Source organism: Papaver somniferum, chromosome 7 (assembly GCF_003573695.1).
Source record: "Papaver somniferum cultivar HN1 chromosome 7, ASM357369v1, whole genome shotgun sequence".
Taxonomy (NCBI): domain Eukaryota; kingdom Viridiplantae; phylum Streptophyta; class Magnoliopsida; order Ranunculales; family Papaveraceae; genus Papaver; species Papaver somniferum.
The window spans coordinates 255,664,212-255,690,714 of record NC_039364.1 but is presented as its reverse complement, the minus strand read 5'-3'; the positions used below and the strand labels follow the sequence as shown (position 1 = coordinate 255,690,714).

Below are 26,503 nucleotides of genomic sequence, written 5' to 3'. Positions count from 1 at the left end.
ACAATCAGAGGGAAATAACATGGAAAACCAAGGCGGAGCCAATGCAGTCATAACCAACGAGGGAGGAGAACGTCGCAAAGTTACCAATCCTAGAGGAGAGGAACCACGCGACACTATCGCAACCAATTATATTCTTATAAATCCAAGAGTTGAAGAAAAACGCGACAATAATCACGTCATTGAAAATCAAAGAGAGGAGCCACGCGACAACAATCGCATCATCCCTGACTTGAGAGAAGAATGACGCGCGTCACTAGTTACAGAACACGGAAATCACATGCGGGGCGGTAATCGCGTATCACTAAATCCAGAGGAAGGACCACATGACAAAGTTGAAAGAGATGATGAAGCAGGGCGGCAGTTTGGGGTCGACCGCGATGAGTACAAACCAAGGGAAAAAAGAAGAAGGCGACATAGGAGAGATGATGAAAGAAGGAGACGCAGAAAAGAAAGACATCGCGAAGAGGAAAATGAGGAGAATAATAGAGTTGAAGAAATATGAAGACGAAGGTCGGATGATATTGAAGAGCGTGAATACCAAAAGGCACTGAGGAGAAGCAAAGAAGAAGCAAGATCTAGAGAAGCAAGACTTAAAATACCAATGGGGTAAAATGATAATGCAAGCATGAACGAAACTATACTAAATGAATTGGAGGATATAAGGGGGATGATGGGTAATACTCGCAAGGATAAAGGAAGGAGACAATTGGAAGATGCAATTGAGGAGGCAGGCAGGTCCCGTTTGTGCGAACAATTCAATGTGCAGGATTACCTGCAAAATGTACCTTACCAGCGTTCACTAGCATATTCGATGGGAATACTTGCGCGATACAGCATATCAAAGCATACAATCTATCTTTGTTACAATGGGAACATAATGACACGGTACTATGCAAATATTTCCCAGCAAGCCTATCGGGAGAAGCACTTAAATGGTTCGATGGTTTGAGCGTAGGGACAATTGCATCATTCAGCCAGTTGCAGAGCATCTTCCTAGGGGCTTACATCAGTAATAACATGTTGCGACCAGGGATTGAGAAAGTCTTATGTCTAAGAAGAAGAGTAAATGAAAGCTTGCACAACCTGACAGGGCGGTGGAGAAAAATGTGTAGTGAGACGGCGAAAAGAGTTTAAGAAAGACATTTGATCCTTGCGTTTATTAACGCACTCTTCGCAACAGATTTGCTATATACACAGATATTTAGGCTAAAAGATACCATGGCCATGACTGAGTTGCGCGAGTACCAGGAGGAGTACATCGCCCTTGAAAAAAAGAAGAGGGAGATGGAATCCTATCCAGTAGCACAAAGCACATTTAAGGAAGGAGGAGCAAAACCTTTTCCAAGAATTAAAAATGTGATTGCAGAGCCGTCAAAAGAACAGGAAAGGCTGGTAGCTACCGGAATCAGAGATAAGGAAATGCTGGATCGAGAGTACCAAGAGCGACAATACAACCAAAAAGGATATGAAGAAAACAATCAAACAGGAAGATATGATGAGCAAACTGGAAATTATAATAACCAAAGAAGAGGGTACAATAACCAGGGACCATGTGCAAATACACAAGTATGGGAAGAGGTAAAATTGCCGCGACTAAAAACTACCGTTGGGAAGATTTGGCAAGCAATTGTGCTGATGCAGGAAATCCCTACAGCACCTAACATGGGAGTAGAACCTATGCCGGGGAGGCGAAGTCCGGAATTCTGTGTATACCACAGGTTTCACGGCCATTCAACAGGAAACTGCAGGAATGTACATAGGATAATTCAAAGAATGATCCGGCAGGGAAAATTAAATCATTTCCTGGCATCCAACCATGCGGCTTTGCCGCCTCCACAAGGACCTCCACCACCAAAACCACCAACAGGGGAACACACGTATTTGATAGAGGAGGGAGCGAATAATCCTACAGGTTAAAAAAAACAACGGCTCGAAAACCCTTGATGATCTCAATATATGTAGATACCACTACATTAAGAGAACATGTACCTATGTGAGGTGGAGCATGTTCATAGGGACCTGGATAATCTCCAGCTGGTGGATACCCATGACCACCATGAGGAGGCTACGCTGGATATACGCCAGAGGGATGTCCTCCATCAGGGCCATGATGACCACCACCTAATTCTGAAGCCATACCACCACCAGCAAGGGTTGCAAATATTCCTTTGTCATCAGACTCCCTGCTAGGAGCAGTAGGTCCCTCGAGTTGGAGGAGGTGTCACCAAGTATGAGGATAAATTTGAAGGTTACACACCAAAAGATAGATCCAAGGGCACAATGCAGTATCCATCATATGCAATTGATTTAGTTTCTGTTTAATAAAAGCAAAATTTAAAGAAGATAAGAGATTAAGAAATCAGAATGTAATTTTACTACAATTGCGGGATACCCGAAGCTTAACTCAGAAAGAATTTTACACAAAAACAAATAAACCTAGAGTTAGAATATGTACAGTTTGATCTGAAGTCGAGTCGAAATGTAGCCTCTTTGAGGGAAAAACGGGACATAACCTCCCTTTAACCCTTACTTCCAGAAATCATTCTCTTTGAAGGTTTGAATTCACAGGACTGATCGGCATGCATTTGCATCATTTTTATTCAGACATAACATTCCCCACGAAGGACCAGGAATCTGTTTCAACAACTCTCTTTATTGTATTTGTAGTAGGGGAAAAAAGGCAAGACCTGCAAAACACAAAAAAGATAATTCGATGCCAAGTTAGAAACAATTTTATACAATCCTTATTGAATTTGTTGGAATAAAAAGGCAAGACCTGCAAACACACAAAAAAAAGAAACTCCGACGCTCAAGTTAGAGTTAAAAATATTTACCTTTTTAATTTAAACAAAATTCATGCTCAAATGAAATTTTACATGCATGACTCTACACTCTTACCCGGTTTAGAAAGAGGCTCAGGTTTGTCTACATAACCTTCGTATTGTTCCTCACTTGACCTGTATACCAAATTTACAGGAACATTTTAGTAACAGGTATCAAAATTATATTTCTCCAAGAACCAAATAGCTCTAAAAGCTCAATCCATATATGCTCGGTCAGGACCGTCTACCACACACCAGTTTCACCACTCACCAATTTCATCACTCCCCTATTTCATCACTCACCTATTTCATCACACAATGTGTGACGAAGGTTTGTGACGATGAATTGTGACGATGGCTTGTGACGATGGTTTGTGACGATGGTTTCGTATAATCAGATTACAAGTATTACAGAACCAAATCTTTAATGCTGCGTCTATTGTAGTTCAAAAAATGTTGAGCAATGAAAGGATATAAACATTTCTAATTCATTTAACAAGGAATAACAACAAAACTACAAAGTTAGAGCACAAGCAATTACAGACATAGAAAGGTAAGATTAGCAATTACTTTAAAATCCTTGAGGAGAAAACCAGCTGCTCCTGAAACTGGAAACCCCCCTTATTTGGCTAAATATCATCTCACAACTACAAAAAAAAAAAATCAAGATATTAGAGACTTAGTCTTTTAGATGTTTGTGAAAATGTCACACCAGCTAAAAAAGATAGAATCAATAAAACGCTCGGGGATTACCTTGAGAAGAAGCTGCTTGAGAAGATTTAGTGGGAATTCTTTTGAAGAGATCAAAATCATACCAAGTGTTGGGATTATCTAGAGAGAGAGTTTAGTATGAGAAATGAAATCTAATAATGAAAAGAAAACCCTATTTGTTGTTATTTCATTGAGTTAATCGAGACAAACCTGATCGAGTACAGTATTGGCGGGAAATTTGAATTTCAAATTCCAGATCTGAAAACCAAATGTTGGGCTGAGCCCGCCATTTTATAATTTTTACCAATTCGTAATATAATCTTTTTATTCCCAGTTAAAAACAATGTAGTAAAAATGTAGCTGGACCAGACAATTGATTAATTGATTTTTGGGGCATCAATAATTTAGGTGCAACAAGGCATACAACTTAGCCAAAACAAAAATTTATCCAGGAACAAGTCTCGGGTCGGGCTAGAGACTATCTCGTGAAAAAAATCGTCTCGTAAAAATGTGGGAAAAGTTTTTATGCTGGCTTGCCTGCCTAAACACAATCCCCTTCACGATCCTGTCAGCTGCAGAGCTACAAGGAGAATCTCCTTTTCACAATTCTGACATGCCGATTTACAAGTTCACAGGTTGTACAACCCAAAATAGAGAAAGAAAAGTCGAAAGTGAGGGGGACAGTACATGTACGTCGTGCACATACCTCGTTTCCCAAGATCACTTGCTCTCCACGCACCTCAGTCGGACGCCAACTCTTTCTGTAAGTTCCGCCGACTGAGGCCCCATTTGACCAGTAACTTGATTCTACCTGGTCCTACAAAAGAGACAGTTAAAAATATGTTGGTCAGTTTACGTACTTCGTATACATGTCTCAGTCACATGGATCGCTGCTCTCCACGCATTCCTGTCTAGCACCAGCTCTTTTTGGAAGTTCTTCCGGCTCAGGTCCAGTTTAATCAATTTATCCCACTTCAGTTTCGGTCGGCCTTTACGTTTCATCCTTACTTTCGGGCATATGATGCATCCTAATCGAAACGGAACATCTGGTGGTCTTTGCTGGAGATGCCCAAACCAATGAAGTTGGTGTTGGGTGAGTACCTCCTCGAGGTGCTAACCCAAGTTTGTTGCAGATAAGTTCATTTCTGATTTTGTCAAGCCTCGTATGTCCACAGGCCCACCTCAGCATCCTCATCTCAGTTACATGCAGTGCTCTTATGTTTGGGTTTTTATCCGCCCAACATTCCGCTCCATACAGCATGGCGGGTCTTATCGCTATTTTATAGATTTTCCTTTCAATTTAACCAGGACCTTACGATTGCAAAGGACGCCATTCTCCATTTCGCCCAGCCTGCTTGGGTTATATATATGTCGAATGTCCTCATTGATATCACCATCACTTTGGATCATAGATCCTAGAAAACGGAAGGATTTCTTGCTTGGTATTATCTTCCGGTCAAGCAGGACGTCTCCAACATCAGGCATTGCATCGTCGAAGTCGCATGGCCAGAGATCTTTTTTTAAGGGACTAAAATAGTCTCTTTTGTTTTCTTTGAGGGACAAAAATTATTATACACGTCACATGAGGCGAGGGCCGAAGCCCAAAGATCTTTTTTTTTTAAAAATCAAAAACAAAAATTCTTTTCTAAAAGAAAATATATTACAAAGAGTTAGTTTCTCTAGAACAGAGAGATACATCTTGGTGGTAGATCAGATCACACTTGATTACATTCCTATTTCTTGGCGTATTTGGCTATTCTATCATCCGCTTAATATTACTAATATATTCTATGGTCCTACTTATATCCGAGAGGAGACTATGATCCTGCCAGTAAGAGTTAACAAAATTTAAAGTCACATCTTCAATAACAGTCTTATAATTACCGTCTATGATGATATTTTTCCATCCACTACTTTTAATCCATTCAACTGCTTCCAGCAAGGCTAAACCTTCTCATTGTTTAACATCCCTTGCTTTCATCATGGCCTCCAAGCATTTCCCTTTACTATCTCTTAAAATTTGATTAATACCACATATTTTAGTATCTTTGTTAAAAGCTGCATCAAAATTTAACTTTCTCCAATTTACTGGTGGTTTTTCCCATTTTTTCTTGGTTTTTCTGACTTGGGACCTGCAGACATAGTTAGTTTCACAACCTAAGACGTTATATTTTATGAAGAAATTTCTAATGCACGTGATGTTGTTAGGATGTGAATCTTTTCCTTCAAAAAGTGTTATGCATTTATGTTTCCATATTTGCCACATGATAACTCTAAAAGGATACTTTTCTCCTTCTTAAAAGAGATGATACATTTGTCCCGACTCCAAGGTTTGATCCAACTTTGCAGAGAATTAAAGTTCTGTTGAGACTGAATTACTTTTATAAGGATGGTGAACCATATTAGTCTTGCAAGATCACATTTCATCAGGATATGAGTATCTGTATCTGGAGCTTGCTTACCGAAAGAACAAGAGTAATCATCCAGCTGGATATGTCTCCAACTCTGCATCTTATTTGTAGAATACCTTTTAAACATCTCCAAAGAAAAAGATTTATCTTGTATGGTAGGTTTAGATGCCAAATCTTCAGCCAATTTTTTTGTTTTTCTTTGCTTACATTGTTGCCATTAGCCTTTTGAATTAAAGTTTGATATGTAGACTGCACAGTGAAAGTACCATTCATTGTTAAACTCCAGTTAATAGAATCTTTAGCATTTTCATAAATTCTTACGTCTTATATGGTTCTACTTTCAGTTTGATTAAAGATTTGATTTACTCTTTGAAGATTTCATTGATTGTTATCTTGTAGAATTATATTCTGAACTGTGTCATATTCATTGAGTATTGATATGACCTTGAAAGCTGAGAGTGATGGATATTTCTAATCCAGTTATGTCTCCAAGTTTTTATACTTTGAACCATCACTAACACTCTAGACTTTTTTATACTTAAACCATCACTAACACTCTAGACATAATACTTCTTCACTATCTGCAGACCTTTATAAATGCTTTCCCAAATCTAGGTGCCTTGAGAACTAATTTCATCACATAAAAGATCTTTGTTGTGGACATATTTAATCTTTGTTGTGGACATATTTCATCACATCAGTAATCATTCTCCGTGTTAATTTTGCAAGTAGTGCATCATTTAATGCAATGGTGTTCTTGAAGCCATACAACCTAGTCTTTTTGGCTTGCATACAGAGTTCCGTGCTATAGGATATGTGCTTTTATTATTGTCTTTGCTCCACCAGTATCTTCTCTGCACTCTATCAATTGAATCAGTCACATTCTTCAGAATTTTAAAGCAACCCATATGATAGTTTTCCATAATACTTAGAACATATTGCACTTGAGTTGATCTTCCATCTTGATCAATTATTTTTCCTTTCCATTTACTCAGCTTGTTCTGCATTTTTTTCTTCTATGGGTTTAAAACTTTCTTTCTTGTTTTTTCCCAAAAAAAGAGGCAAGCTAGGATATTTTTCATTTAAGCCCATATTTTTCACTTACAATAATCATGTCAATTGAGAACATATCTGAATTTTCATATGTTTATTGAAGAACACACTTGATTTATTGAAATTTATGACTTGGACTGAAGCTGACATGAACTTGTTGATGATGTTAAGTAGATTCCTTATATCTTGATCTTTGGCTTTGCATCAAAAGAGGAAATCATCTGCAAATTAAAAGATGGTTGATGCTTGGATTCTGCTGACTAGGTTTGTTGCCTTCTATTTTCTTTACACTTTCTGCCTTACATAAATTTTTTGAGAATCCCTCCATACAAAGAATAAAAATGTACGTAGATATTGGATCTCCTTGTTGTAGACCTCTTGTTTGATTGAAAGGATGACACGAAAACCCATCAAGAAGAATAGAAACCGAAGTAGTTCCTATGTACTGATTAATCATATGACACCACTTGTTGTTGAAACCAAGTTGCTTCATAATGTCTAATAAGAACTTATATTCAATTCTATCGAAAGCTTTCGACATATCAAGATTACCTCTCACTTCTCCCAAATTTGTTACCACTTTTTTTTTCTAATATGATCAACAATTTCATGAACTATTATTATGTTATCTGAGATATTTCTATTTGGAACATGGATAAATATTTAAAATATTTATATAGTAAAAAATCATCATTAAGACATATTTAAAATTATATAAACTAGTTGTGTGTCTGTGTGTGGATGGTTGTTACATCATTGGTTACCTTGTTTCGTGTGCACTCGGTGTTGTCTATAAAGAAAAAAATAGATCACTCTTCATGTATTTGTTTTCATTCTGTAGATGCACTGTAGTCTTACACTTTCATAGTGACCAAAAAATATTGGTTACAAAAATCCAAAAGATCTCGAAATCAAAGGAAATAAATGTTCAGCAATAGACCACTCTCAATGAATTGGTTTCCCTTTTACTGGGAACCGCCGTCTACATTGAACAAAAGGTAGATATTCTTTAGTGACCGGATCTTTTTGTTACTTAACCCATCTCTTTTTCTTTTTTCGTACAATATCTTTTTAGCTCTTTCCGATCTCGATTTCACTAAAACTGTTTTGCAAACTTTACATTACTCCAGTCTAGATCAAAAAATTAGGCGTTTTGAATATAAGAATCCTTTGGTCCCGATGCGAAAATTAAACAGATTGAAGATCTATATACCGCACGCCACGTTCATATATAACCATCTATGGAAAAAGATGTACAATACCAACCCATCTATTTATTTCCCAAAAGAATCCATTATTAAAATACCTTGGTGTTCCAAGTTATGGCCATCAGCAGTGTCCGTGTACAAAAAAAAAAACAATTACAATATGCTTCAGTTTAAGATCTTTTCTTGATATAATTACTATTTTCTAATGGATTAAGTACAAAGAGACTAAAGAAATTGGTTATGTATACTTCATTTGACGGCCGTGCTCCAAGCCACGCATTACTTTCTATATCCATGATGCTGATTCTTGGTGGTTTATGAAGGATGAATATAACATCAGTTGGTAACCCCACTGCATTCGAGTCAAGAAAATTCCGTAATCATCTTCGTTAATATCTGAGCTTATCGGAGAGGAATAGAGTAAGCAAAATTCCTCAATTAGGACACATTATAAGGCTAAGTCCTATGGGAGAGATTGTACTATTAGATTGGCCAAAAAGTGTTGCAAATCATGAAAAAAGTGTGGGGAAAAAATTAACACTCTTTCTGGCTACTTCTCTCTCCTAGCATTTGCTCGCAGTCCGTATTATCAGCGAGATTGAAACGCTGAATGGTGCGGCGCTCAAAAAATAACAAAAACGCTGGACCATTCGGTGTTATGCGAATATTCCAGAGAATAACGCCGAACTGTTAGGCGCTAGGCTGGACGCTATTTCATTCGGCGTTCGACTGCGACGCTGCTCCATCCAACGCTTGACCTTTTTTTTAACTAACATCTATTTTTTTGCAGAATTCCATTTATACATGTTTGGCAATTCCATTTCTCAAAGATCCCTGCATAATGTACCTAATACAACAAATAAATAAAGTATAACACTCCATAAAAATGAAAAAACTTAAAAACATTCCATAAAAATAAATCATAACACTCCATAAACAACAAATAAACAAAATATAACACTCCATAAAAATAAGAAAAAACTTAAACACTCCATAAAAATAAATAGTACTTAAAAGTATAACACTCCATATGGTTTCATAAACAGTACGACAAGTAATTTAATTCAGGTCAAAGGAAATTATGGGGTTGTTGGTTGAACTGAGTATCATAAACAATGTTAGGCTCGCTTTTCCCCAACAACGCATTGGTAAATTCATTTCCTCCTTTTTGATATTGTTCATTTCCTTGTTGTGATGTAGTAGCTCCATCTTCGACCCTAGGAGTGTAAAATCCTTGACCAGTAGCCAATTGATATGAACCACCTAATGTGAGGTCTTGTGATGTAAAATCTTCATTTGGATTGTTTGGAGCATGGATATATGGTATGGAAGAAGATGTAGATCTATCAGATGAGGAACATGAAGTTGTAGCCAATTTGTACGACTCATCCCATGCGGCTTGACGAGATCCAAGTTGGTATGAACATGATTTTTCCATCCACCTAATGCAATCTTCCTACAAGTATATAAATTAGAGAATTTATTCGAACATTCAAGAAACTTAAAATGAAAATGAGTACATAATGTAAATGTACTTACACTGACAAATTCATCTCCCGAAAGTTTTACGGACAAGGAACCCTTGGAACTGGTATTTGACGTTCTACGCCGACGTCATTGGAAAATGGTAAAGTGAATTTTATTTCTGGAAGTTGTGATGGGGGATGATTTTGTGTGTGATGGCTATATGTCTGCGAAATCATGCAGGAGGATGATGACTAGGAAACAAACTGCAAGGAACAGCTGAGCTACCCACTGCTATCTCATCGACGTTCTGTGCATGGTATGACTCAGTGACATAAGGTCCAACACTCTTTTTCGTCCACCAAGTGTTATATTGATCCCCAATGACTGTATAATAGTCATTGACCTCTACTAAAATATCATCTTCATCAATTCTTTCCAAATTTGGAGGATTTGCCAGGACTACAATCTCACATGTAATCTGCCTCTGGAATCTCTCCGCCAAGTAACAACTAACTCTTGTGCGCTTTTCAAAGTGAAAAAAAAAAACTCTTTTTTTGGATACCTCTAGTGCATACTCATATTGGTCTCCCGCAGCATACCGACTCTCTGCCCATGGTTGCCAAATACATGATTCCCTTGTTCTAGTGTCAAATTATGACTATAGATTGTTTTGTTCTGATATTTATTGGAAGTTATGTTCGCCAGTTGGTTATGCTTTGTGATAGTATCCAACATCCTGAGTACTTTGTTTTTTTATTTTTATTTGTTATTTAAGGTATATATAAATCTCAATACAGAGTTCTCTCGATGTGTTGGGATGGAAAAATATGGCTCAGAATCAGTAATCCTCCTTTTATGGATTAAAAAGTCATCTTTTCCATAGTTAAATCTTCCTTCATAAACACTAAAGATCTTCCAACTACTTTGCTTCATGACCTGTTCATCATACTTCGATATCGCTAGGTTTGTCTTAAATATGAACATCATTCGAAAAGTAACAAGGTCTTTTCAACTGTCCTTGTATGCTTATATTTTCATGTGAAAGAAATCCAATTGTAGATAATCCTCTGTAAGTAAGCATTCATAAGTTATCGAAAATTTGGACTTCATTAGTAACTAATCCAAAATTTGTAGGTACAGTCAATGGGTTCCGGTAGACCGCCTAAGAAGGGTTCCAAGGATGGGAATCCTTTATATTTTGAATCACCATCTGCAGCTGTGGAGGACAGGTATATAGGACATACTAACAAGGCAGTTTTATTGCGCTCAAATAATGTTTTTCAATATTGCAGTTTTGAGAACTTATCTACTAATTATTAGTAACTTGTTCATCGTTTCTTTCAACTTTTTATTGTATTTCACTGTAGTTATGTTCACCCTTCCAAGTTCCGAGGACGATCTGGCGACATAAGCAAATAATCCAGCTTGGGAACACTAGCAGACTTGTGGAGTGTGTTGTCTAAAGAAGAGACAGACATGTTCAAGACAACTGCACTGGGGTACTTAACAAGCATTACGCAAGATCAAAGTTGGTCTAAAGCCATATTTTTTTCTCTTTAATGAGTCTGAAGATCAAAGTCAAACCTGGAAGTTGTTTGGATGATAAGATCCTTTTTAGAGTTGCAGGTAAAGAATTGTGGTTTGGGAAGGAACATTTATTTTGATATTCGGTCTTAGATTCTGTTAGACCATAGCTCGATTGAACCCACCAAGCATTGGTATGTCAATTTTGGTTTTCATATTTTAGTATCAAAACTCATGTAAAGTCGCTTGATTAAATTCTAGAGTCAACTTCGTTTAAGTTCGACTAGAGAGTCTAGGAATGTTGAGACGTACAAGTATTACTCCAAAGGCATGAAGAATATGAAGAATCAACGACTACAACGAAGACATCGTCCTTCCACTTGAGGTTAGTAATATTGACTCGATCTTGTTTCCATTCCTAACGTATCTTTCAAGTCGGATTATATTGAAAACATAACATGCGACGTTGTACATATATAATACTCTAGTAGTTATACTTGTCATATCATTATGATCAATGTGTCAAGGAATTTATTGAATTATAAACGCTTATCTTTTGGAACTTCGTAAATACGACATCAACGTAATACTTGTATTTAGTTACTTGATTATGTGTAAGTTATAGGTGTGATTTCATCCTAGAAAAATATGTATTATTACATTAGTTTAAGAAGTAGATGTATGAATTTATTTCATAATCGAAAGGGAAATCACGATTGGTTCGGTTTTTTATTGAGTATATTTTGGATGACCAATGAAAGATGACAAGATATAACCTATCTTAACTTGTGTCGAGATTTGAGGTATAAACGGCCATAGCCTATACTTGTAGAATGTTGTAATCCGTCACAAGCTACTTTTTGAAGCATTGTTTAACTGGTCACAAACTACATTGGGAAGTTAGTTGTAATCGGTCACAAGCTAACTTTTGGAAGAAATGTGTAACCGATGACAAGCTAATTTGGAAAGTTAGTTGTAATCGGTCATAAGCTACTTTGGGAACCAAGGTGTAATCGGTCACAAGGTAATTTAGTGCACAAACCTTGATCGACGGGGATCCAACTAGAATTATGTTTATCTTTGATAGACTTGATTGGCTAGTTGCATGAGATCAGCATCACCTTATAGTTACTCTTTGAGTTCTATATTGATTGACTGCAAATCTAGAAATTGGTTATTTTGGTAATAAAAGTTTAGATTAGGGATAATTAGACTTTAGTACTCGGTTTTTGTCCAAGACTAGGCTTTGGTCTAACATTTGTCCAACGTTAGGGCTTGGTACCTGAGATATATGTTGATCCACGTTGACTACTTATATGATGACGTGTTTAACTACTCGACTTGGTTTACTATTTGTGCACACCTTAAAAAATTATGTATTCACTAAAAGAACCCTAAGGTACTTGGTTTATTTTTTAAGCACCCCTTATATTTATGTATTCGATAAAGGAACCCTAAAGAAATCAGTTGATCCCCTTTTCTTTTCTTCTCTTCTTTGTGTGCTGCTTAATACTCTAAGAGCGGTCAAAGCATCCCTCTTTCTCTATTTCCCCACCAACTCTCAATCACTCTTCGTCAGTTGTTGGAGATCTGATTTTTCATAATAAGAATCAAACAATTTTTGTTCTGATTTTGATATTATTAATTTGGGAGGGAGATGGAGATTTGACCGATTAATTAAACAGTAAAGATGCAGAGTCGGAGAATAAGAATTTGGGTTCATGTGATTTGATGAAGGTTTGTTTTGAGGTAATAATTGAGATGGGTTTTACGAAGATGTTTAAAAGAAGAAGATTTATATGTTAATTTGAGGATTTTGTTTCAGAGTAGAAGAATAACTTGAAATTGAAGAATTAGGGTTTTGAGATTAAGATTTGGTTTCGTGTAGAATTGATTAATAATTGAGTTTTTAATGGTTAAATAACGAAGGGGTTGTTGTTTAATTGAAGTTCCGATTGAATTGAAGGATTATGGCTTTGATCTAAGCTTGCCTGTAACTTTGCCTGCTCTCGTAATTTAGGGGCTCACGGAAAGAATAGAATTACCTGATTTACAAGGTATAATAGCTTAGATGGGATGGAGATGTTTGCATCATTTGAATGGAATCTTTTATTACTGGTTCTAGGGAGGGACTCACCTTGTAAATCAAGTACGTAGATTTGAATGTATCAATGGCATAGGTTTTGAGTGATTTTGATTTTGTATACGATTCAAATTATATCCAATTGAAATTGCAGGAGTTTGAAGGTTATGCAAGAAGCAAAACAAGCCTACATAAGGGATGCACAACTCTTGTTTGAAAATATTTCACAGAAATGAGCTTTTGTTCCTTCCAAAACAGAACAGAGACCACCTTTCCATCCTTCCATTTTTTGGGGTTCGATTAGTGAATACATAATCATTTAAGGGGTACACAAAAAAACAAACCAAGTCAAATAGTTCAGGGTTCAGGGTTCTAATTATCCCTTTAGACTGAGTTGCATTGCTAAATTTTTTTTTTTTCATTGAAGTCCAAATGGTGCTTGTTACACCTAGTACAAATGCACCCAGACACCCAGTAATCTCTTTAGACCTGATTAGGATAACTTGCTTGAATGAGATTCAGTCACAGATTCTTTTCCCCATCGGTTCATATGGAAGCATGCGATTCCACCAAAAATCAACTTCTTAATGTAGTGTTTAATACATGGAAAACTGTATACCATGGACATATTACATCACAACGGAATGACTCTGCACAGTTATTGCATTCTGTGTGGTAATGGCATCCAAGCATAAGAACATCTATTACTTCACTGTAAAATAGCTTCTAGTATTTGGTCAGCGAATTTTGTATTTGAAACAATTGGGGATCCTGCGAATTTCGGGGATGAAGAGGACACGAGGTCATGGATTGGAGGGACTAATGGAGACTTCTCAGTTTCTTCATGCTATGAAATGATTGACTTACAACTACAACAACAAGGACAAGCTCAAGAGAGACAAAGAAAAATGCCGTCAAAGTATGTATGGAATTCAGCCATCCCACCAAAAGTGTCTTTCCTAGTTTGGGCTGCAGCAATGAATGGTTTGCCAACTGTTGATCGTCTTCTTCGAAGAGGTATGGCAATTACAAACATCAATTGTTGTCTGTGTCACCAAGAACCCGAAACAATTTCACACATATTTATCCATTGTGTATTTGCAAAGAAATTGTGGAAGCATTTCCTAAACCTATTGGAGTCAAGATGGCAACCGCCGGATTCGTGTATGGAGCTTCTTATCTCATGGCAGTTGAAACTCAAAATTGAACCTATTGAATTCCTAAAATTTTGCCTGCCTTTCGCTTTATGGCAACAAATTTGGAAGGAAAGGAACGAAAGAATCTTCTGTAACAAAGAAAAAACAGTGGAGCGGGTTATCCTTCAGGTGAAGCTTCTCTATTCAGTTGGGCAAGTGTTCATATTTCCTTTAAGCAATTCAAGTTTGCAGCTTTCATCCATGATTGGCGGGCTTTTAAACGATAATCGGTGATATCTTGTAATAGGAAAAAGCTTTCGTGTATCTTTATAGTTTCTGGCATGTTTTTGTTGTAAGTTTTTTGTGCTTTCTCAGCACTTTCTTCAATGAATTTTATCTTTTCCAAAAAAAGTATTTGGTCAGCGATTTTATATTCCTAACTTATGGGCATGGGTGGTTCCTAATTCTATGAAAATCTTGGATGACGTTTGGCATCATTCATGTTTCTCAAGCTCTAGAAACTATATTTGGAGCCTCATACCTGAGGCAGTTGTCTCTACCATCTGGAAGGAAATGAACTGTCATACGTTTGAAGAAAACATCAACTCAAGACGGATGCTGAACTTGGAAAGAAGCTAAATCATTATTGTTGGATTGTGCGGCTGCAGCAGGACATAAGATGCATTTAAACTTTGCAAATTCTATCCTCACTAATTGGGATGAATTTTCCCGTAAATCCCGTAGTTCATTCTACTATCTAATACAATCTTGTCTTCTGATCAAAAAATAAAAAATGTAATAAAATTTACTTATATTTGTTTTCCCACGTTCTGAACTGGGGGTGCTTAAATGGGTGTTCTTTTATCATGGGCCAAATGTCTTTGGAAAGGATAATGTTTTCTTTGCTTCATATTATCACAGCTATCAAGATTCAAGGGAAACCATGTAATTCACATACCATTTTCTTTCTATTGAGAATATTTTCAGAAGAAATGCATGTCTCTCCAAAATGAAAGCCCCATTCTAGCTGCCTCACTGGGAACTAGCTAGCTAGCCAGCTTTCCTTAACAAGAAAGTTAACCTAGCAAGCTAGAGGGGCTGATTTATTTTCAATGATACCCTCCTGAATTGCTTTATCCATTATGGATACATGACCCCAAGGTTTTCTTTTCTAAGCAAAAAAAAAGAAAAAAGAGGTAATATTGTTGAATGTTGAGTGATTGCCGAATTTGGCTACCTACAATTTAGGTATATATGCAGGGATAGTAGATGAGTCTATGTAACACGCAATATAATATTTGTACTCAAATTTATTTATAACAAATGTAATCACTTTGTTTGTTTTTATACATTTTTTTTGATACATCGGACCACTCTCCTGTCATCCCAACAACAAATCTGATAGTGGCTATTTCCATAAAGGCGGAAAGAAAAAATGAAAATACAATCCTCCCAAGTACGAATGGATCTTTCTACCTCCCGCTCTCCAGATGGACGAAAGGGATGGGTGTGAAACCCAACAACATAATCACTTACACACAATAGAAATACAATATATATCTAGTATAACAGGTAAAAAGCTCCCAAGGCCTTGTATTGCTGCTATGCATTATATGTTGTATATACTTCTAGTATTCGAAAGAATGACATCATAGTTATAAGGACGTTGTCCTATCACGTTACCTGGAGGATCATAGCTGCAGATGACAAAAGTACCACCGGTACTACAAGTCACCCTCGCACACCCTAGGCGAACAGAGTTTCTCCAAACTACTTGTGTATAATGCAAACACTCTCCTCCTTGACATGAGTTTGAATAGTAATCATAATTACTTATCTCATCTACCCACATTTTAACAGCATCTGCTGCACTAAGATCCCCAGTACTCATTGCAAGGTTCTCACCATATGGCCCACCGGAATGAATCATGCTGCAATCACCGGCTCTCTGATTAGCATAGTCGCAAGCATATGCTGCAACAGTTTCATCCCATTCCAAGGGTCCAACATTAACATCAGCACGAGCTGCGTTATGTGGAGCTAGAAAGTCTTCTGGTGAATTTTGAGATTGAGAGGCAGGGATAAATGAGGCTAGGATGAAGATTACTATGAAACTCATGGTCGGGTGTAAGTGAAAATTGAGCTCAATCACTAGTCCAGAAGGGGCTATAAATGACGATTGAAGTCTGTTATATAACATGACTTATCACGGTTTTCATCTGTTATTTGAACCGTTATTTATTTGGTGTGACTTTTTATAAATGACGAATAGAAAACGTTATTAAATATGACGAATAATATTTGTGGTTTAAAGTCACACACAAAAACTGTTATTTGGTACCACGGTTATTGTATGTCAAATATAATAACAGTTGATGCCTATTATAAAGGAGGCGTTTAGTGTCGCGATTATTAATTAAGATTTTGGTAATCTGATGTTCATTCAGTTTCAGATCTAAATTCTGAGATGTGGTCTATTTAAAACTTATATTTGGTTCAGCTGAATCTTGAGGTGATTAAAAAATAAATCCTAAAACAACAGTTCAATCAAAATAACATTTTTATTCTTTTCCAAAAAAGTAGAATTTCTGTTACAATTTCAAAAATAAATTTTGGCTACCCGAAATCACATATTGAACACTAAAACTGAATTCAATCTACTATCGCCTAGCCACTCTAATTTGGTCACTCTGCTCCTGGAGTTATGTTAGCTTTTGGCCAATTAATCACACCACACCCTCAAACATCTGCAAGTACTGCATTCATGATTCATCAATCTTGCAGTCATATTCGACATCATTTGGCGGCTTTGCTCTATCAACATATGCACATGCAGCCGGTTCTTTCCTGAAGTTCCTCAAAATGCAAAATTAAAACGACGAACGTGCTGTTGGCATCTCGACCATTACCATGAAGTAAACAAGGAAAATCGGATACATAAGCTTTAGCTGGCATATTGCATCAAAACCCCTTCCCTTCTAAATTGTGCCTCCTGAAAGTACATCACAAACCTCATCATCTATCTGATACATGCCATGGGAATCAAAATTTAGCCACTGAAAGAACATCGGAATTCCTAAGGGCAGTAATAGACACATGAGTTCCTTACTAAACCTTACATTGTCTTCATTTTTTCTCTATTAAAAATTCGAAATGCAAAGATCACTTTTTTGTGTCTATCTAAGAAGGTGGTGGAAGTATTTGTTGGCATTGGATTTGGCTTGAGATGAAGTAACAGATGGAAATGGAACTTTACCTTGAAATGAGGTAGCCAGTTGGGTCATCTTCTAAAGCTCTTCGGGTGATATCTGGCCAATCATGCTTGAGGCAGTCTTAATCATGTCTAGTAACACACCTTCGGCACTTCAACCACCCAAAGCCACCAGACTGTCGGGATCAACTTGTGAAATATTCTGAAATGACCTGTTAAAATAACAAGTAATAAACAAATAAATATCAGCCGATGTGTCTGCAACAACATAAACTAATAGTTATTCAGCTGAGAAACTTTAGAATCCACTAAGAGACTCATGTACTAACCAAGATATGGCAATATGTAGACATAAGATAAACATTTCAACATTTATGGTCACGTGAATCCGTACGTTAAGCTTGTTTCCATCGACAAATAGCCTTTAAATTCACTTTATCATGTGCCAAGACTAGGAAAAACGCAGAAGAAACGTTCAGTGTCCACTTTTCAGATCTTGATCAGCTCTCGGATGATTCCAACTGTATCATACACCACATGATTCATAAATAAGCATGAATGGAAGTTTTAGATAATGTTGAAAAGGAGATATAACTGCAATTATAATTTAAGCTCATAATTTAAGTTGTAATCGTCTGTCCAAGAGGGCACTAGAAGTCCTGTTGGCATTGGCTTTAGCACAAACGACAGAAACATCTTACTTTCATGATATAATATCCGTCATCTAAGCAGAGCTCTCCAAAATTAGACATACGCAACTTCAATGACCCACTATGTTGCACTACTTCATCCTTAGAAACATAAATTTCAAAATCTACTAGCTAGTTAAGACAAAGAAAACAAAAACGGTAACATCCACTCAACTGATAATCTTTCAAACACCACTACGAAGAAAGAAAAAAAACCAATGATGCTACTTTAGGCATAAAGAGCCATTTTAATTGTAATTCAGATGAGCAATTCACTTAAAAAAATTTACACATCAAAGAAAAATCAGTTGGATGAGTAATTCTATCAAACACTATGAGTGCGTTCAATAGAAAACATCACTCACAAAACCATTACCACATATACTGAGTTCCAGTGGAATTAATTGAAAAAAAAAAGAACTTCTCTTACGCATAGTCGCATAATTTCTTACCCAGGCTTTACAGAATTTCCTACCCGGGCTTGACAGAAATTCCTACCCTGGCTCGACTCTATGTGTAGCTGGCCTAAGCTATTATCTACTACCTTCAAAAAAAATTTGTTTGATTGACCCCTAGATTAAGCCAGGGGAAGCCTGTGCATACATCCGCTCCTGCAATTCCTCTACAAGGTTTGAAAACATTTTTCATGGCGGCTTTTGATACAAAACCTTGCTCCTATTCGGTCAGGTCAGGTCACTGAAATAGCCTTCCAATTAACATATATGACTAATTTGAGTATAATGTTGATTGTGCTATATTTGAGTCAGACAATATGACTAATCAAACCTAAACTAGCCTTCCAATGAACAGATGAGTCAGATTGAGTAAAATAACATAACTAATGTTGATTGTCCTAATTAACAAATGAACCCGATTGAGTCAGACAAAAATGAACACTACCATTATCTATTTGAGAAATACTAATTGACTAACCTCCTCAATTGAGTTTCTCAAGTAGTGCATTTCTGCGGAGACTAGAAGTTGAAGCACTGAGATCCAGGTCAACCGATTCAACAACAGCAGCAGCAGAAGCAACATCTTTGCCTCAAAAGCTCCTTCCTGAACAATCCTCATTATTATTTCCGCCTAAATTCAACCAATCCAAAAAAGATATCCCAAATTCAATTTACGAATCCAAACAAAACCGAAAATTAAAATCGAGAACACAACGTAATCATAAACAAACCTGGAATTATAAATCAAATCTGATTTTCCTATGAAAACCATAGAAGAATTATACATCAAATCTGATTTTGCTATGAAAACCCTAGAATTTTACCAAAAAAAATCTAATCAAATCCAAATTAAACAAGAGAAAACGAAGAAGAATCTGTTAGAATACGGGCATCCAACTCAAGACCAATTGGCAATGAGTGGAGAGGCCCTTAGGATTATAAACCGCAGGATCTTAGATGCCCAGACAATGTGGGACTAATAATCTCAACACGCCCCCTCACGTGTAGCCTCGTTGGGTCTAACACGTGGACAATTAAATCGGGTGACGCGGAGTAAAGGCGCGGTCAATGATGACTCGTCGCAAATATCCTGCTCTGATACCATGTTAGAATACGGGCATCCAACTCAAAACCAATTGGCAATGAGTGGGAGAGGTCCTAAGAGATTATAAATCGCAGGATCTTAATTGCCCATACAATGTGGGACTAATAATCTCAACACGCCCCCTCACGTGTAGCCTCGTTGGGTCTAACACGTGGACAATAAATCGGGTGACGCGGAGTAAAGGTGCGGTCAACTGACTCGACACGAATAGCCTGCTCTGATACCATGTTAGAATACGGGCATCCAACTCAAGACCAATTGGCAATGAGTGGAGAGGCCCTTAGGATTATAAACCGCAGGATCTTAGATGCCCAGACAATGTGGGACTAATAATCTCAACAGAATCATACTTGAAGTAAGGGTCTTTTTTAATGAGAAAAACACTGCTAACCATCTTTGGATTCATTGAGAAATCTGGGTTGTGGGAGAAGAATGGGACGGAAGCAGAGAAGTTCAAGAGAGGAAGGAGAAATATAATTACCCTTTTTGCCGTGAACTTTCTTATCTTTAAGCATTGTTTTGTGGCTGGTTAAAATGGGACCGGACCGGTGAAAGGTTTTTATGGCACACAGGCTAACCGGTTTAAATCTTTTAGAAACGTAGGCATGTATTAATAGCGAGCCACTTTGGGCGCGCAACAGAAGATGGTGGTGGGCGCATATAAACATAAAATAGTTAACGAATATATTACGTGATTTAATGGGTCATCGTTAAATCACACACCTAGTAAATACAACGTTTGAGAATGACAGGTTGTTTGCGTTGAATGGTGGGTCCAATATACTTTCATATAATATAACGGAATTTGTTTGTAAAATTCTAATCACGCAATCAATCTGTTGATTAAAAGCGTGATTAATTGCCCTTTCTGGACCAGTGAATATGAATAGATTTTTGTTCGATCTTTGAGATATATGTTTGGTTCTGATTGATGATTATGAAGTTCAGTGAGGTATGCTATTTATAGAGATTAGAACATGACTAGTAATCTTAGTTTGAATATTTTATGCATACATGGATATATTCATGATAATGTAAAGTTGGACTCATTTAACAAATTCATCCAAAGTTTATCTTCAAGTGGCGCCTAGGTGTGGAAACTTTATTCTCTCATCACAGAGCAGCCTAGGATAAAAGGAGCAGCCAAGGATAAAAGTAGCAGCCTAGAATAAAAAAATTTTAAAAAAAAATTCGCACCATTAATTGCACTCACTAAGCGCAATTAGCTACACTGTCAAGTACAAAGCTTTAACATGTTTACGCTACAATTCTAAGTAGATCGACCAACTTAACAAATCCAAAACTGCATTTCACAAAAAATGGGAGTGCATTTGAGAAAAATCATCACCGGCTCAAAAAAGATTCTCTTCTCGTCTTTTTGGGTTCTTTTAAAAATGTTTAGGTTGTGTCAAGTTTGAGAAGGTTGAGCCTGTTCTTCCTCCTCTTTTGGGGTTGCGTCCCCCTTTCCCTGCTTACTTTTCGTAAGCTTTTTCAATATATATCTTTTGCCGAGTAAAAATAAAAATAAAAAAAGTTCACTTCTCGCCAGGGACGGGCCTAGCAAGGGGTTAAAGGAGGCTATAGCCCGTCCCTAATTTTTGGGTTAAAAAAATTAGTGTAGAAATTTAGGTTAAATTTTATGTTTAGCCCATAAATTAGTTGTATTTAGTTAATTGTATGTGATTTTTAGCCCATACTATGAGGCGATCAAAATTTAAGTCATATTTAAAGTAAATAATCTTCTTCCATTCACTATCTTTCTACTTCTACTTTCTTCTCTTTTGGTAATCACTTCGTTTATCCGTTAGTTTTAACTTTTATTTCCCCAACTATTTAGTATTTTACGGGTGGATCACTGTTTAGCGACTAGTTAGGTGATGTATTTCAAAAAAATTGCCGCGGTCTTCGACCGCATTATCGACTATTACAATCCAGTCATATCCAAAAAAAAATCCGGGATCCGTCCCTACTTCTCGTCTCATTTTAGTTTTTTTGTGGTAGAGATACCTGTATAAAACGATCAAACAAATGTATATGAATTTACTTTGGGGTCCTCTGTTTTATTCCTCGATTTTTATGAAGTTAGTGCGATGCTGGAAACAAATATGCACTTTTCTTCTTATTATTCTATGTTGCCATCCATCACCTTTGCAGGTGGTTTTCTAATGGATTTATTCAAGAACAAACTTTCACATATACTGACTTTGATATTGAAGCAGTCGTTCACCACTCAACAAACTTTCCATGATGATTTGGCATTTAAATAAAGATTATATAGCTTGGATTTCATGAATATACAAAGCTTATGTTATCAAATGTCTCAAGTCCCCAGTCCCACTACAACTTTCAAATAATGAAAAATCCCTACTAATGACATTAATCTACTTAATTCACCTCAAAATGCTGTTTTTGCTGTCAGGATAATCGATAGAGTTTCGAGAAGTTTTTCCTTCTCCTTTCTCTACTCTTTCTATGCTATGATATGAGGGCTGCAGTGGAACATGCATGTAGATGAAAAGGGAAACCAACGAAAAAGGAACATGTTGATTCGGGTTTCGTTTTTGTTTAATTTTCCTCGATAGGCGCCGTTCCAATATATTCTTATCTTTGCCTAGGAAAACAATGAAAATGGAAACCAACGAAGATGAATATGAATATGTGTCGTATTTATAAGGTTTTTGTTTGAGGACTCACCACGTGCTAGCTACTAGTATGGTGGATACACTAAAGTATACAGTACCTTGTAAGCGTAGCTCATAACAATAACCAGGGAGTTTCCTAACAAACCCTTAAACTCTAAACTTCGATTCTTCCCTCTCACTCTCTCAGTCTCATGATCATAACAGATGATTAAGCCATTCAGCTGATCATTGTTCCTAAACCCTAGTGTAGTTGCTAATAACTAAACAACATGCCTTTGGTGAATGTTTGCACCTAGCTATAGTTTTTACCTTTAAAGAGTTTTTACCCTTGGCACTTTAAAGAGATAGGAGTGGATTGGAGAACAAACTTTCTGAGGTAATTAGTTTTAAAATAAATAAATTAGAAATTATATTTTCTTTATACTATTTTGTGAATAATCTCGTACCAATTCGATCAAATTTACAATACCAACGAGTATGTAAAACACGGAGAAGTCATCTCTGTCGCATATATCCTAGAGTAGTATTTCTGTTCATGTTGTGCCTATTGGTAGGGCTGAACATGGTTTCGGTTTTTCGCTGGAACCAGACCGAACCAAACCAATTAGGACTAAACCAAACCGAACCATTTACTAATGGATTGGTTATGGTGTAGAAAATGGAAAACCGATAGTGTTGGTTTTGGTTTGGTTTGACCTTTAAAACCGAACCAAAAACCATTGGAAAACCGATTAATTTTTAAACTTAGTTTCTATAGTTGATTTACAAGTATTAGATTCTACCCATTGATTTAGAGGATAAATAGAAACCCTAAATCTAATCTTTCATTATGATACTCTCCCTCTTTCTCTTTCTCCTTCTCCACCCCCAACTACAGCAGCCACTGCTGCTACTCGACTTTCTTCTTTCCGTTTTCCTTCATTTTTATTTGTCATTAACTAAATTAAGATATATTATATATCTTCTTTTGATCTCTAGATTTAGAGTAAGCTTTAACTATTCTTGATATTCTTTTTATTTATTTTTTGTCTGTAAATTTTTGTAAACCAATACTATCTGCAGCTACGATTTTTTTTTCTGTAAATTTGTGTAATTTTTTTTTGGTTTGACATAATTATTGGTTAACCAAAAACCACTGGGACAAACCAAAACCGGCTGGAACCATTTGAAAACCGAACCAATGGTTAATGGATTGGTTTGGTTTAGATTTTTAGAAACCGATAGTATTGGTTTCGGTTTTGGTTTGGCTAGAAACCGAACCAAAACCGACCATGAACAACCCTACCTATTGGAAAACGATTAATAAAACAATGATTTTTTAAAGTTTTAATAAAAATTATAATTTATTGTTTTTTTTGTGAAAGAAACTTATTAGTCTCACATGACGGAGTTTACAAGTTTTACTAATTTTAAGAGACTATATAAATCTTTTAGTCCCACATGGAGGAGTTTTTCTTCTTAAGTTGTATTTGTCAATATATAAACAAGGTCACTATTTTTGTAAAAGATATATAGAAAAGGGGTTGCTCTATATTTTAGAGGGACCCTTATATGGGAATGGGGTTTCTATATATTTTAGAGGGGCCCCTATATGGGAAAGGGGGTTGCTCTATATTTTTGAGGGACCCCTGAGGAAAAATATTTTATAGCGTTTCTTAAGCGTTCGCTATTTTCTTTAACGATTTTTTCGGAGTTGCCAAGCTCAAGTTGAGCATCTACTACATATACTAGTAGTAGGTGTAGTAGGGTGTTTTATCTTGGATATATCCGTCTTGTGAGGGCTATAGCATCACTCTTGAGTGTAGCCGGGCGCTAATGTCTTAAGGACAACGTGTTGAACACGTAACTCACTCTGTTTTTCCAAGCTCGTTCATTTCGTCAATCGATCACTTCCATTATAAAGAAGCTAAGTATCAATATCTTTTCCTTATTTGATTTTTTCTTTATTTTGATTATTGCACCCAACAATCTTAAGACATTAGAATTTGTAATAATCATGGATGTTAATTGCGAAGTGAAAAAAAAATAACGAATTTTTTGTCAGTTGTAGAGTTTCGAATTTATCTCTCAACATAGAAGGAATTTCGATGAACCCTTTTTGACACAACGTAGTAGACATCCTGATAGTTACCCGCGTAAAATTTCAGAATTTTTGGAGCTGTAAAAGTATTATTTTTATATTTTACAAAACAGAAAAACGTTTCTGAAAAATTCTGACGAGCAGAAATTTGTTGTTGACTAAATTAGTTTTTGTGGGGTAACCATGAGTTTTTTGAAAAGTTGATTCAAACGAAGTTTGTATATCTAGATGTTATCTTCAAAACTCATATTTTACTTTCTGATTTGGAATTGTGATTTGTGAATAAAGGTGTCATCTCCAAGGGACATGGCTTATAGCCGCATGTGGTTGGAAACAAATCTTCCAAAGATAGCAAAGGTGAGAACATCGAACGCAACTCTAAGCGTGGTCTTCATAATAAAGATATGTTTCGTAAACATGAATCTAGCATTACTTTAATTAAGGGTGATTTTTATGTTTATAAATTCCTGGCCATATGGCAGTAAATTGTAGACAATATAAAAACCTTAATAAGTAGTAAGTTAATGCTAATTTAGTTGAAACAAATTAGAACGAGTTCAGTGGCATGATGTCGGAAGTTATTTTAATAACCAATGTGAGAGATTTGTGGGTGGACTCTAGAGCCACAAGGCATGTTTGTAGACATGTTCACCTTCTATCATAGGATAGAGGATGTCGAGAAACTCTATATGAGTAACTCATCTGCAACAGAGGTTGCATAAAAGGGAAATGCCAAGCAGAAGCTGATATATGTAATATTCTCACATTGAATGAAGTTTTCATGTTCCGGGCATATGCAAGAATCTTGTATCTTGTTCTCTTGTAGATGGTAAAAGATTGAAGATCTTAATTGAATTTAGAAAACTTGTTGTAACTAAGGGCAGTGATTTTTTAGGAGACGGTTATAAGACTTAGGGTCTTTATAAGCTTAAAGAAAAATCTGATAAATTGAACACAGTTGATTCTTGTGCTTTGTTTTGTGTATTTGAATGTTTTGCATGGTAGACTTGGCACCGTAAACTTATAATTCAATGCATAAACTGCCTAGCATAGGCTGCGTACCCAAAATTTAGTTTGGATTTTGAACACAAAACTTAAATCCTCGTAGAATCAAAATATGATATAAAACCTTTTAGCGAAATTGTTCAGAGTAATTCTTAGCCTTTAGAATTAATTTGGTTAGACCTAGTTGACATAAAATCAACCCAAACTAAGGTGGTAAAAGATGATTTATAACTTTCGTAGATGATTGTACGAGTTACTATCTTGTATAATTTCTTAAGGATAAGGATGACGCCTTAGAAGCCTTAATATGTATAAACTTGAAGTTGGAAACCAACTAGAATCTTTGACCATAACAATCACATCCTTAAGGAGATGATAATTGTCATGTTGATTAGTTCAGAATTACCTACGGCCTTGTGGGGGGAGGCAGTCCTCTTAACTAGTATATCCTGAATAAAGTACCCCTTTAAGGATCAGATGAAACTCCATATGGTTTATGGAAAGGTAGATGACCTTCTTATGAATGCGTCAAAGTGTGGGGGTGTTTGACTAAGATCGTAACTCCTCTTCCTAAAAGAACTAGATTGCAACCAAAAATGTTGATTGTGTTTTCGCATAGGGTATGCTGAGTATACTTATACAAATAGATTTTTGGTTGTGTGTTCTGATTTTTTATCACTTTGGTTTGAATATTATTGCAGAATCTACGGATACTGAGTTCTTAGAACATGTTTATTCTAAACCTGTACCTCATTAGAGATGTGTTGTTGATCCCCTAGATTTATTTTCAAATAGTCAGAACTTATTTTAAAGGAAGATGAAATTGATGTTGAGCCTAAGAGAAGTAAAATAATTAGACTTGAAACTTCTTATAAAACCGACTTCATAACATGCCTAGCTT

The 26,503-nt window shown here is 36.3% G+C and overlaps 1 protein-coding gene and 1 long non-coding RNA gene across 3 annotated transcripts; both read right to left on the bottom strand.

Moving 5' to 3' along the window:
• Positions 1-15,787: 15,787 nt before the first annotated feature.
• Positions 15,788-16,558, bottom strand: LOC113293656 (basic form of pathogenesis-related protein 1-like). Its single transcript, XM_026542223.1, has one exon. It carries the CDS (start codon positions 16,532-16,534, stop codon positions 16,025-16,027), a length of 510 nt encoding a protein of 169 aa, XP_026398008.1. The 5' UTR covers positions 16,535-16,558; the 3' UTR covers positions 15,788-16,024.
• A 479-nt stretch (positions 16,559-17,037) lies between these two features.
• LOC113293657 lies at positions 17,038-19,358 on the bottom strand. 2 transcript variants are annotated; one of them, XR_003332434.1, is made up of 4 exons: positions 19,249-19,358; positions 17,956-18,147; positions 17,672-17,838; positions 17,038-17,407 (listed from the first exon to the last, which is right to left on the bottom strand). It is a non-coding gene; the product is annotated as an uncharacterized LOC113293657 (long non-coding RNA). The 2 variants fall into 2 exon arrangements; XR_003332435.1 differs by lacking the exon at positions 19,249-19,358 and adding an exon at positions 18,768-18,996.
• Between the last annotated feature and the right edge of the window lie 7,145 nt (positions 19,359-26,503).